We start from the raw sequence: 12,646 nt of genomic DNA, 5'->3' as shown, positions 1-12,646 counted from the left end.
ATACTGAATATTCGTGACAACAAGATAGCCCAAGCAATAAAGGAATACAGAATAATGTACGGGGACAAAACCAAGATAGCAAAGCGAAGGAGGGTATAGGATTAGGGATATATGTCTAGCGAGCCATCTCGAAATTGGAACCTGTCGGCGGCTGCCATGAGCGTTCGACGAGAGGAGGTGCTGGAGAGGACAACTGGTTTGACCACATAGGCGCTGCATTGTTGGGTGGTGGGCCAAGAGCCATAGACACGCCCCTGCCCGCCCCATTAAAAGGTGGTCGCGGCGGAGGTTGCTGACCACCTCCGAAGATTCCTGGCCTGCGAGCTTGGGGCCCACCGGCGCGCATCCCCTGCTGTTGCAAATCAAGCGGCCTCTGGAGTTGGCCGCCTTGTTGCTGCTGCTGCTGTAAATGCTGTAACTGCTGCTGAGGGTTTGGTGACTCCCAGTACTGTGGTCGTTGGTGGAAGTCTTCAGGTGGTGGCCGCCTAGAGAGGATGGTCCTCCCGCTCTCGAATCGCTCCAAATCCAGTGTGATGCCCTTCTCCTCCATGGTCTTCTGGTCGATTTCTAGTAATCGTCGCAGTTCCTCGTTCTCCTGTTCGAGTCGTGCGATTTCAGCTTCCCGCTCCAGTGCCCAATCTTGCCTCCCCTCGATGCCTGCGTATCCGGGCGCACCTCTCTCGTCAAGCGCGTCGATAAGGGACTCCAGCTCCTTCAAGTCAATCCCTGAGCCGTCGTAGTCTGGATCCATCATGTGAAAGTCTGCTTCTTCTGGGTCCTCTCCTGCCATCGTTCGGAGGAGCGCGCGGAGATGGTGCGCTAACCTCTGCAAGGATTGCATTATGCTCGTCGACGAAGTCAAGTCTGTGGAAAGTGAATGAGAGTCCCGAGCGAGGAGTAGGCTTTCATAGTGGCGCGTTAGGGTCAATTCGTGTTGCTGAGCTGCAAGCTGCAAGTGGACTGGGTCAGAGGTAGTGGAAGACTAGCGTCGAAGGGGAACGCACTGCGTGTGTCCTGAATTTGTTCATGATAGTCTCCAGCGTCGTTTCATATTCCTTCAAGAGCATGCTCAGCTGCTTGTTTTCATGCTGTAACGTCTGGTTTTCGATGATAATTTGGGCATTCGTGCGTTCCAGTTCAGACTCAAAGACCTCTGTCACACGAGGTCAATAATTGGCCTATTTCCGAAAGAAAACAATCTCGTACCTTTGGAAATGTCCGTGTTGTATCTCCGCAACGTAAATCCCTGACTTGTGTGGTGGGCCTCCTCCTGCGACGAGTTGCGTATGAGCGCGCTACTTTCGCGAGACTTGGCAGAGCAGCCGTACCTTGAGCAAACCAGCCTGTGACTGCAGACTATGTGCCATCTTCTGGTTGTACGTCAGCTGCTCGCTGAGCTCGCTGATGAGCTGCCATGTCCGAATGAGCTCGGTGTCCATGCTGCGACTTGGGTGGATTTGTCTCGAGAAATAGGTGTTGAAGGCGGTAGGAATGTGGGGCGTATCGTTTCTGGCCATGGCTGATGTTGACACGTGCTTCTGCTTTTCCCAGTGCAAAGAATCCCAAAGTTGCAAAAAGAAAAAAAGTTGGAAGAAAGAACGACGAAATCAGCAATCCAAAGGAAAACCTTTCGCCACCAACCGACAGCTCGAACGAGGCTCTAGCCGAACCGAATTCGGGCCTTGGACCACAAACGGAATTTCATGAACACACATTAGGGTGTTGATTCGTCAAAAAGGAAGTCCCCACCGTGGTTCGAACACGGGACCTCGCGATAATAGCAACCATTGCAATCGCACGCTATACCACTTAGCTATGGAGACCTTATGAACAGAGAATGCACGGACACCTGCGATCGAGCCACCGCCGCACGTAACTGCATTTAGCGCCCGTTTCCAGGTAACAAAGTGCACGCCACTCGTGACTCTCTGTTGTCGACCACCACCATGCCACCAAAGAAGAAGCAGAAAACTGGAAAACCGCCGCCAACTCAACCACCCCTGCCGTCCCACGACCTTCCTGTTCTCCCTCTGAGTAAATGGGGACGAAAGGAAAGTCCGCAAAATGCCAATGCCGGGTTCTGCAGACTACCAGACGAGCTCATCTCGGAAGTCTTGTCTTACTATCCTGAAGTGGGACCTTTGACCTCCGCCGTGGATGGTACTGCAAGATACCAGGCCAGGGAACCCATCCTCCCTGTATCCTACCTCGTCCGCCCTGACACTCTCCGAGCACTGTCACAGACATGTGTGGCATACAGAAGGCTCTTCTTGCCTATTCTGTGGGAAAGGCTGGAGGTTTGTGTGGAGGCTCGGGGTAAGGAGCAGTTCTTCAGACACGCTGGGGAAAGTCTCACTAGGAAATGCAACGGGCTCCTCGAGAATCCCGATTTATTGGACATGGTTCGGTGAGTACTTAGTCGCCCATTCTTGGTGCCACAGTGGACCTCATGTCCGATTCTTCCCTTCTAGATACGTAAATGTCATTCTGACGCGTTACAAGTCCGACATGGTCCTTCCAACCTTCACCAAATGTTTGAAGGCCATGCCGAACGTACACACTATCCACGTTCTACACGCTCATACTCAGATGACTTCCCATATTAAGGCCGGATTCGAGGGCGTCTCTTTACCTACAATTCGTACTCTGATCATACCGGGGTACTGTCACGAACTCCTCAAGACCTGTCCCGAAGTCCGCTCTGTACAGTGCATCAGAGACGATGGGAGCAAACTCATTACGGTGATCAAGCGAGACTGTCCGAAGGTCGAGGAGGTTAGGGGATTCGGCCTTGATGCTAGCCTCACGAAACGTAAGTGTGATTCAACTTCGCGTTGTACTACTCCTTTTCATTGATTCCCGCTACTCCTCACAGGTTTGGTGAAGGCCGCGCCCAATTTACGAACAGTGGAAGTCTACTACAACCGTGACTCTTCGGATATCGATGTAGGCATCATAGCCAATTCCTCTTCAATTCGACGAATCTAACCGACATGACCACCAGGGCATGATCACCGAACTCAAGAAGCTCAAACACCTAACGACAATCGATATCTTTTACCACTCCAGTATCGACAACTTTGATGCCTCTAAAAGCAAGATCGTTCAGCAGCTCAAACCAGTGTTGTCACAGAGTCCGTCCAAGGAGAAAAAGTACCTGCGGCTTTGCCAACGAGAGTGTCTACGTGAAGGGGGCCATGTCAAATATCGGAACGTAGAATTGGAGGATTAGATATATTGATTATCTACGCCCCTTTGTCTTGACCACTTGCAATTGTTTGAAATGAGATTACATTTCCAAGTCAATCGATTCAACCAGTCCAACCGGGGGACTGAGGTTTTGCTTTCCAATAAATAGATGTAGATGGGAAGATCCATGTACGTAGACCGAAAAGCCGGGTGCGCGATGAGTCCGTGGAGAGGAGGCCTGCGAGAGTGCAGGAGAGTATTTCAGTGCAATTGGCTTGACGTACGAGGGAATTGAGATGTGTGATTATCGCGAGTGTTTTCAGGCTGCTCGCTCGGCACGTCGCCTTCAATCGTCCAGGTCTTTCGCAAACTCATCGTCAAAGCAGTCGGCATAGTCCTGAGGAGCGCAGTGATCAGGAAATCGGTCAAGTTTTGTTCTGTACATCGCTGCTTACCTCAAAGTCGATCTGAGGCGGTGGTTTATCCTTCCCAGGTATCAATAAAGGAGACACGTAGAGTACCCTCAGAGGAGACTTAACAGGTGAAGGATATACTGTCATAGACGGAGTTGAACCAGACCCCTGCTTTGCGGGATTGCGAGGGGTTGGGGATGCGACACTATTCGGCGGGGCAGGGCTCCTCGGCTGGGATTCGTCAGCGATTGTGCTCAACGACCTTTGACTAGTGGGGGCTGCTGATGATGGTGGCTTGAAGCGAGGTTTCGAAGGGCTCACATGTGACGATGCCGGCCTTACAGGTGAAGCAAAGGCGTCTTGGATAGCTGCCAGGCGGCTTTTAGAAGGCGATTCAGGAGCGGCCACTGACTTGGCCCCTCCTGAAGATCCTTGAGGTGGGGTGTCGGAGCTCGCGCCGGCGAGAGCGCTTTGAATGGCGGCTATACGATTCCGTTTTTCAGGGGAGTCTGCTGTGGTTGTATTGCTCGACGAGACAGCCGTTGATCCTCCTCTCGTATATCCCTTTGACGGGGATCGAGGAACCTGCGGGCGGACATGTTGGTCCTTCAAGGCATCATTAATGGCAGCCAGACGATTCGCCTTAGCAGGCGACTCGGGAGGCGCTACATCCTGGATGACAGGTCTAGATGAAGAACCTTCAGAAACGGGTTGAGGCGACTTAATCCTCGGTCGTTTCTGTGGGGCAGCTGTGAATGGGTCTGGAGCAACCTCCAGAACGTTGCCCTCAGCAACAACGGTAGTTGAAGGAACGTGCGACGCCATCGTCGCCCTCAATTCTTTCTCTTCGGCATCCCAATCCCGTTCTTCCGTAGGCGGAAGAAGACATCCAGCGTTGGCTTGAGCATCGGCACCGTCATTTCCAACATTCCCGCTATGGCCTTCGACGTAAACCATGCGAACCTTTTGCCCAAGCTGAGCACGGCGGTCGAGGTGAGCTGATATTAGGCGAATAATAGGCGCGTTTTTGACAGGTTCGCCCTTTGCGTTCTTCCAGCCTCGTTTAACCCAACCCGGCAGCCAAACCTGTAAACCTGTCCCAGAGTCAACACAACATTCACTGATAGAGAGGCATACAGGCGCCCACAGTTCATGGAATACTGAGAATCCGACTTGATCAACAATGGTGTCTTGCTAATAGGTGCCGTCTCCAGCACTCGGAGAATCGCCTATTGCGTTGCGTTAGACCCTCGTGGCCTTCGACAAAGAAAAGACTTACGAGCAGCTCTGCCCGATTGTTAGTTTGGTCCCCGGGACATCGTTCTGCAATATTCCTAACATCCCGTTAGACCATGAAGACGGAAACGAGAGCAATGAGCGCACCTAGGATCATCATGACCCCACCAGACTCCAATGCCAGCAACAGAGCCAGGCTGCCCATTCCCTTTGCTCGCCCCGTCGGTATAGACAACAAGCCATTCCGACTCGTCCTCGACGCCAGTCAGCATCAACGAGGCTCCCCTCTTCTTTCCCTTGTCACCTGAAGAGCCGCTCGATGAGGGTGGTTTGCTGGAAGTCGCTGCTGGGGCGGATACGGCCTCTCCAGCTACGAAACTGGTCGCCTCGTCGTGCGTGTTGAACTTTTTGTACTGAGCCCCAGCGAATCCTTTCACCTGGTTCTCACATTCTGTCCTGATCAGAACCTCTCAGTCTGTTGCCGATGTCACATTCCAAATGAACTCACCAGGTGGAATATACACCCGGCACCCGTCCAGACTTGACAGCGTAGAAACCGGTTTTACTCTTGGGAGCCATTGGGACAGGGAGTCGAAGTTGACGGGGTGGGGTGTAGAAACGAGGCACCCGCCGTAAAAGGCGAAGAGCAGATAAGGGGGCCACTGTGACCACAATTAAACGTGAACAAGGCCAATTCCCAAGTTTGACTTGGATTTGCACTGCGTGCCAAGCTCACTCCTTCCAAAAACACGCACTGACGTCACGTGTGACAGCAGGATAGGGGATTCAAATTTTAGACGCGTCGTCGAGAGGAAACCCAGGTGAATAGTCCAAGTAGATACAGCATAAGCGAGATATAGCAAATTAATCCGTTCCAAACATGATTTTAAGATTTTGTATACTCTCAGGATCCGCCTTTCCTTTGCCACCCTGCGTTCCTTTGAATGCTTCATTCACGATGGCAGTCTTTCGCTTCTGAATTTGAAGAATCCGGCCCTCAATGGTGTTCGAGATCTGGGTTGGGCTAGTAAACAGCTCAGGCCCCGAGGAAATAGTGAGTAACTCACAACAAAATGCTTCACATAGACAGTCTTCTCCTGACCAATTCTATGGACACGATCAATCGCTAGCAAGCAAGTCAGCAACTCTGAAGCCGTTGGCAAAAGCCTTTCGTACCTTGGTTCTCCGTTGCAGCATTCCACCAACAATCCATCTGTGTTTCGGATAAGCATTGGGATAGCACCAAGGGGCGTTAGAAAGTTACCATGAACACGTGGTTAGCCGCAGTCAACTACGGGAAACTTGTCAATACGGTTAGGCCCTTCGAAAGAGAATCCCACTCACATTCAATCCTACACCACCCGCCTTCAAACTGACCACCAAAATCTTCGGCTTTCTGGAGGGAGCTTTGAAGTCACTAATGGCGGCTCCTCGTTTCTTGACATCCATGGTCCCGTCGAAGCGATAATGTTCAAACCGCTCCCGGGTCAACACCACCTGGATGAGATCCAAGAACGACGTGAATTGGGAAAATACCACAGCTCTGAAGCAGGGGTCTTGGTCACGAAGGCGCCCTTCAAAGATCTCAGTAAAACCACGAATAAGGAGCAGATAAAAGCATAAGCCTACGGAGATTCTGAACCAAAGCGTCGAGCTTGGTGGAAGACTGGAAATCATTCCGACGAAGGACTATTTCAGGTTCGGGGTCCTGTGAGTTGGGAGGCTGGTTCCCGTCCTTTTTGTTCCGCACTATCTCAACGAGGTCGCTACTCTGTAATCCTCAAATGTCAGAGTTGGCTGTAGACAAAGGAGGCAGGGACGGGTTACCTTCAAGGGTCCTTGACCGCATGAGGGGCATGTAGGACTTTGTCCTTTCTCTTCACAGATCCCAATATGTGAAGTAATGCATTCCTTACAGCTGCCATACAATATCGTCAGCTCGGTACCGTGTCATCGTCTCAATCCACTCACAATTGATGCATGCAGTCCGGCACGAACATGGGGTATTCGACCTCACCAAAGCAAATAGGACACTCCGTGACTTCCTCCTTCGACAGGTTCGCTAATACCTGCTCCGCAAAGGCGGTGTTGGGTGAGGCCGAGCCACTACTACTTCCCGCATCGGCGAAACGACTGAGCAGGTCATTAACGTCGACTGCACCGTCCCCGTCTGGAGAAAGCGCCCTCTCCACATCTTGGGTGATGACCAATTTTGGATGAAGCACCGCTCGGCGAAGCCTAAAAGAATGAATGTCATGAGTAGTCGCCAGAGGCGATGGTTGTTTGTACTGACTTCATGAGCATGGCAAGGATATGGGTATAGTTCTTTCCAATCAGCCCTTTGGCGTCCAACTGTTCAAAGTTCCGTTTGGCAGTGGTGTATATAGAATCATAGATCTTCCTTTCCAAAGGCGAAAACTCGAGATTTTCGAATGTTTCCTATCATTTGATAACATGAGCAACGGAGGAATGAAAGGGTAGGGCGTCCTACATACCTCTTTGGGCGGCAGCTCAACGATTCTCTTTCCATCCGCATCGCGCATGGTCTTCTCTCGTCGTAGGAGGATGCTCTCTAGGATGACCTGCACAATTTCTATGGCCTTGGGATCTCGAGCGAGGAATGGAAGGGTGATGAACCTGTTATCATTCAATGAGTCCCGATTCCTTTAAGCAAAATAAGATCATCTGTACTGACGAGCGGAAGAAGGCGAAGTCGGACCAAGGCTTGAAGTCGAGGAATTTACTGAGGGAAACGTAGGATAAGCGGCTGCATCTAAAGCACAAGGATGGACAACTCACAGTAGGGAGAACAAGTCTTCCAGTCGGTTAATGATGGGTGTTCCCGTCACAGCCCATCTCCTCCGAGCTTGAAGAGCGTAGACCGCTTTCGCGGTCTTGCTTGTCCTAGACTTGCAAGCATGGGCTTCATCAAGAACAACCCTAAGCCATTCAACTGTCCTGACAGTAAGCATAGGAATGCAAGACACGACAGTATCACCCACTCTCGAACACAGGAGACTTGTACTTCTCGGACCTTGCGTGCTCCGACGCCAGCACGCCGTAGGATGTGATAACAACCCTGATTGGCTTATTCTCCTCGCCTTCATCGTCATCCACAAGACCATCTAGATCCAACCGATTATTTCCATGCCAGACGACAATTTTCATGGTCCCAGGTTTACTAGACCTCTGCAACTCTTCCGCCCACTGCGCAAGAAGAGACGTAGGTGCGACAATGAGCGTTGCTGAGGGCGGTTTTGAAGGGGCAGTACGGGAGACGGCCTTGAACGCGCTGTTAAGTTTGAGCTGTTTGGGATTCCTCCTGGCGGTTTCTGAAGTCTTGAGATCGTCTTCCGTTGCGAGGCTGGTTTGGATGAGGGAGGACAACATGATGGTTTTACCCATTCCCACTGTAATAAAGTGGTCAGTACAGCGTCGCATGAAAAAAGGCCAGACTGACTTTCTGTCAAGGAACAGGAACGTGTGTGAGAAATTCAGCAACTGAAAAAGAGCTAGTGAAGTACTACCGTCTCTGAAAGAAAGGTTAGCACTTTATGTACGGGCACGAAGAAAGGACTTACGCAAGGATACCCCCGCGACATCTCCTCTCAGATTTAGGGAATTCCAAGCTCAACTCTCCCGAGTACGGGTTGAAGTAGAAAGGCTTGTCGTCGTCCGTCAAATCGATGATGTCGCCGTCCCCTGTAGGGTCATGCGGGAAAGAGTATCTGGATAACATGTAAGTGATTGACGCACCAGTAGACAATTGTCACTCACTGACTCCACAGCGGATGCATTGAGGTCGCCTCTCGAGCGTCCATTGCCCCAGTTTCCAAAGAATACATCCACCGGAGGGCTTGCTTCTGATAAGGTCGTAGGGTCATGGCAAAGCTCTCCGCTGGTTCCATCATCCCCATAGTCTTGTCGTGGTGCTGGGCCCTAATGATCATCGGTGAGAGGGAATGTGGGCTGTGCCGGTCAAGGACATACCTCTTGTAAATGGCATCGATATCGTTCTTGGACAACTCTTCTGTGTCCTCAACCTCGATTTCTTCACCGTCACCGACGATTTCTTTGACTTTCTTGGCAGGACGGGACGCCATCTTTTTCAAAGTTTCATGGGTAAGAGTTTCATTCGACTGTTTCCCTTTGAAGTTGGCTCCAGCTTGAGGGCGAAGACCAAGGACTTCAAAGAGTCGGACAATCGCGCTCTTGCGCTCTCGTAGTTCACTGTGAGGTTTGTTGAGTCTGGAGGTTGAGTGTTCACAGACATGAAGGAACACACGTCTCTTCCTGAGTCTCTTGTCCTTCATTGAACATGGTCGTCGGCGTATCATCGTCAATGGAAGTACTTGGCCTAGTGAATGCCGCACGAAGGATGTAGAATCGCAAGGTGATAATGAGACCAACTCCAGTCGACAGCCTGTCAGGACAGTCGGTCATGACGCCTCGAATCTCAACGAGGCCTAGCGGGTGTTAGGATGAATGCTTCTACTGAATGCAGCTGTGCTCACCTAGCTCCAATAGCTTGTATATCCACCAGGAGCAGTCCGTTGGAAGGCGACCGAATTCTGCCAGCAGTGAGATCTAGGAAAGGTCTCTCGTGACTGAACTTACCATAACCTTTCGTGTTAACTAGCCGGACGATGGTATCGGCCTTCTTTCTCTTCAAGTTCTTAGGCGGCTGTGGTTTCATCATAGCGGAAAGCGTCATTTGTTTCTTGCCATCGCCTTTCTTCGGTTTACTTGCCGCCGAAGACTTGGTCTTGGACGAGTTGGTTTTATAGTCCTCGTCTTGCTCCACGTCGCGTTTGAGAGCAAACGAATCATTGACTTTGATGTATCCTTTTCCAGAGACGTTACTCCAAGCATTGGGAATGATGACCTCTCCTAGATATGTAGGTTTGAAGTCGGCATGGGAGGTGGATTGTGATGCAGGAGGGACAGACTCTGAGGCCTTCCGTTTCTTGTTAGGCGGGGGAGTTGAGCGACGAGAAGGTCCGGGAGCAGGTATTACAGAAGGTTCTCGACTGGCTTTGATTTGAGGTGGAGGAGACGAACGATTGTGACCCATAAACTGTATTTCGGCGTCATCATCGGCGTCTGCTGCAGGGCGCTTGGAGCCTGCTGTCACGTCGACTGGCGGGGGTTCATCCGTCTGCATGAGATAGTCGTCATCATCATCGTCGGCGTCTAGGAATAATTTCTCCTCCGCGGGTGAAGATCCTCTCGAAGATGTCTCTGGACCTGGAGTTGACGGTAGCGGTGAGGGCGCTGGCTCTGATTCACTTGCGTCCACGGCCATTGACTTGTCCTCTTCTTCATCTTCGGAGCTCGCAAAGAACGTCCCTGGCGGTGGATCGTTTGGGATAGCGCTTGAGCTCATCGTGGATAGTGAAAACAGACGAATAGACGCGTCGAGATGGATGTTGAGTCACTGCTATATCGACGCGCCTTCCAAAAACGCGTCTGCGTAAAATCGTGGGAAACGCCGCGGCGGCTGAGGAAGCAATCGCAGTCGAAAGCTTGACCGCCATTTTGAACAGAGAGATTCCCTGTTCGCGCTCGTTTTTCTTCTCTGATCTCCTTTTTTCAAAATGCAGCGCGGAATGCCAATGGTGGGTCATTGTATGTCGTGTTCAGAGAACGTTTGATTAACCTGTGATCATCAGCAACCGACTGTGGTCCTTCTGCGAGAAGGAACCGACACATCGCAGGGAAACCCCCAATTGCTCTCCAACATTTCAGCATGTCTTGCGATCGCACAAACTCTTGCAACAACCCTGGGCCCTAGAGGAATGGACAAGCTTATTGTCAACGAACGTGGAGAAGCCCAGATTACCAATGACGGTGCAACTATCCTGAAACTTCTCGATATCGTACATCCTGCTGCGCGGACTCTGGTCGACATCGCTCGCGCACAAGACGCTGAAGTCGGCGACGGAACCACTAGTGTCGTTTTATTGGCTGCCCAATTCTTGAAGGAGGTCCGGGGCTTCATTGAGGATGGCGTCAGCCCGCATATTATCATGAAGGGCTTCAGACAGGCAACAAAACTCGTATGCGCGATTTTCTTGCGATCACGAGGCGATAATATTAACCTTATTCCAGGCGATTGACAGAATCAAAGAGCTGCAAGTCTCTGTCGACAAGTCCGACCCAGAGTGCGTGTCGTTGTACTTACGGAAATGTCCCAAGGCTCAGTATCTTATCTGCCCACAGGAAATTCCGATCCCTCCTCCTCAAATGCGCCTCTACTTCTATGTCATCAAAGCTCATCCACTCAGAAAAACCTTTCTTCTCCAACATGGTTGTCGAGGCTATCGAATGCCTCGATCCTGATGATCTCGACGAGTCGTTGATTGGAGTAAAAAAGGTGCCCGGAGGTGGAATGCAGGATTCCCTCCTCATCAAGGGTGTTTCTTTCAAGAAGACATTCACCTACGCCGGTGCCGAACAGCAACCCAAGTACTTCCGCGATCCTCTTATCCTTTGCTTGAACGTCGAGCTCGAACTCAAAGCCGAGAAGGACAATGCTGAAGTCAGAGTGGAGCACGTTTCCGACTACCAGGCAATCGTTGATGCGGAGTGGGAGATCATCTACCGCAAGTTGCAAGCAATTGAGAAGACGGGAGCCAAGGTCGTCCTCAGCAAATTGCCGATTGGAGATCTTGCTACCCAATGGTTCGCGGACCGGGATATCTTCTGTGCTGGACGCGTCGCGGCAGGTGACCTCCGCAGGGTTGTTCAGGCGACTGGTGGTTCTATTCAATCCACTTGCTCGGATATCACCCGAGAGCATCTGGGCACTTGCGGCGTCTTCGAGGAGCGACAGATCGGAGGTGAAAGGTACAACATTTTCGAGGGCTGCCCCAAAGCGAAGACCTGCACTTTGATTTTGCGTGGTGGTGCGGAGCAGTTCATTGAGGAAGTGGAGAGGAGTCTTCACGATGCACTCATGGTCGTGAAGCGTGCCATCAAGAACGGGGAAGTAGTTGCGGGAGGTGGAGCTATTGAAGTGAGTTCGAGCCCTCTGCCTTTTCGAGGAAATTGGATTCTGATTTCCGGACAGATGGAACTTTCGGCTTACATTCGCAAGCATGCCCTCACGATCCCCGGCAAGTTGCAATTGATCCTAGCCGCTTTTGCAAAGGCACTGGAGACCATCCCCCGACAAATTTGTGATAATGCCGGCCTCGATTCGACTGATATCCTCAATAAATTGAGAATGAAGCACGCGACCGATGGCAAGTGGTTTGGTGTTGACGTGGATGGCCCGTCCGGTATTCGGGATAACATGGAGGCTTTCGTTTGGGAACCAAGTCTTGTCAAAATCAATGCCATCAGCAGCGCTTCGGAGGCCGCCTGCTTGATCCTGAGCGTGGATGAGACAATCAAAAGTCCCCAAAGCGAGGCGGTGGGTGCATTCAACTCCACTCGTCATACTGGCACTGATTATCAAACTTTCATTGCAGCCAAACGCGGGACCCAAGGCACCACCTGGCACCGCGCAGCGGGCCTTGAGAGGCAGGGGGCGAGGCATGCCGGGTCGTCGATAAAGCAAAGTGTACTAGAAGTTTCAGTAAATCATTCTAATGCTAGATTGGGTATTCATTAACCTGGCGCTCTTGATTTTGAATTTGAGAGAAGCTTCAAACGGGAACCTGAAGGAACCGCCAGTCGGAGCCGCCCTTTTGATAAACTATGCCAGAAAAGGGTGTTATCTGTACCTGTTGAGGTGCGTGCTCGCCACCAAAAAACGCGCGAACTAACCCTGAGATGGCAACTTCCAGACCAAAAAAGGAAGG

General features: G+C 51.3%; 5 protein-coding genes and 1 non-coding gene across 6 annotated transcripts; 2 read left to right on the top strand and 4 right to left on the bottom strand.

Moving 5' to 3' along the window:
• Window positions 1–115: 115 nt before the first annotated feature.
• On the bottom strand, window positions 116–1,517 carry CC1G_00531 (hypothetical protein; the record flags this gene model as incomplete). Its single annotated transcript, XM_001829300.2, has 4 exons — window positions 116–949; window positions 1,005–1,153; window positions 1,207–1,270; window positions 1,329–1,517. 4 exons carry the CDS (start codon window positions 1,515–1,517, stop codon window positions 116–118), a joined length of 1,236 nt encoding a protein of 411 aa, XP_001829352.2.
• Window positions 1,518–1,740: 223 nt separating this feature from the next.
• Window positions 1,741–1,823, bottom strand: CC1G_20012. The gene has a single exon. It is a non-coding gene; the product is annotated as a tRNA-Cys (tRNA).
• Window positions 1,824–1,946: 123 nt separating this feature from the next.
• Window positions 1,947–3,232, top strand: CC1G_00530 (hypothetical protein; the record flags this gene model as incomplete). The annotated part of the gene is made up of 4 exons (XM_001829299.1): window positions 1,947–2,407; window positions 2,472–2,812; window positions 2,876–2,946; window positions 3,005–3,232. The coding sequence occupies 4 exons, from the start codon at window positions 1,947–1,949 to the stop codon at window positions 3,230–3,232; spliced, it is 1,101 nt and encodes a 366-aa protein (XP_001829351.1).
• A 303-nt stretch (window positions 3,233–3,535) lies between these two features.
• On the bottom strand, window positions 3,536–5,417 carry CC1G_00529 (hypothetical protein; the record flags this gene model as incomplete). Its single annotated transcript, XM_001829298.2, has 6 exons — window positions 3,536–3,586; window positions 3,645–4,696; window positions 4,750–4,831; window positions 4,882–4,936; window positions 4,986–5,294; window positions 5,347–5,417. 6 exons carry the CDS (start codon window positions 5,415–5,417, stop codon window positions 3,536–3,538), a joined length of 1,620 nt encoding a protein of 539 aa, XP_001829350.2.
• Window positions 5,418–5,702: 285 nt separating this feature from the next.
• On the bottom strand, window positions 5,703–10,224 carry CC1G_00528 (DNA repair protein RAD5; the record flags this gene model as incomplete). Its single annotated transcript, XM_001829297.2, has 21 exons — window positions 5,703–5,852; window positions 5,906–5,964; window positions 6,015–6,051; window positions 6,103–6,129; window positions 6,183–6,412; window positions 6,468–6,609; window positions 6,666–6,756; window positions 6,810–7,076; window positions 7,132–7,277; window positions 7,334–7,475; window positions 7,534–7,581; window positions 7,638–7,791; window positions 7,841–8,248; window positions 8,299–8,301; window positions 8,363–8,370; window positions 8,420–8,566; window positions 8,616–8,777; window positions 8,829–9,068; window positions 9,124–9,304; window positions 9,353–9,409; window positions 9,456–10,224. The coding sequence occupies 21 exons, from the start codon at window positions 10,222–10,224 to the stop codon at window positions 5,703–5,705; spliced, it is 3,468 nt and encodes a 1,155-aa protein (XP_001829349.2).
• A 223-nt stretch (window positions 10,225–10,447) lies between these two features.
• On the top strand, window positions 10,448–12,447 carry CC1G_00527 (t-complex protein 1; the record flags this gene model as incomplete). Its single annotated transcript, XM_001829296.2, has 6 exons — window positions 10,448–10,456; window positions 10,511–10,897; window positions 10,950–11,002; window positions 11,061–11,856; window positions 11,911–12,255; window positions 12,314–12,447. The coding sequence occupies 6 exons, from the start codon at window positions 10,448–10,450 to the stop codon at window positions 12,395–12,397; spliced, it is 1,674 nt and encodes a 557-aa protein (XP_001829348.1). The 3' UTR covers window positions 12,398–12,447.
• Between the last annotated feature and the right edge of the window lie 199 nt (window positions 12,448–12,646).

The sequence above is a fragment of the Coprinopsis cinerea genome, assembly GCF_000182895.1.
Source record: "Coprinopsis cinerea okayama7#130 chromosome 1 map unlocalized cont3.1, whole genome shotgun sequence".
NCBI lineage: Eukaryota > Fungi > Basidiomycota > Agaricomycetes > Agaricales > Psathyrellaceae > Coprinopsis > Coprinopsis cinerea.
This window is presented reverse-complemented; position numbering and strand designations above follow the sequence as displayed.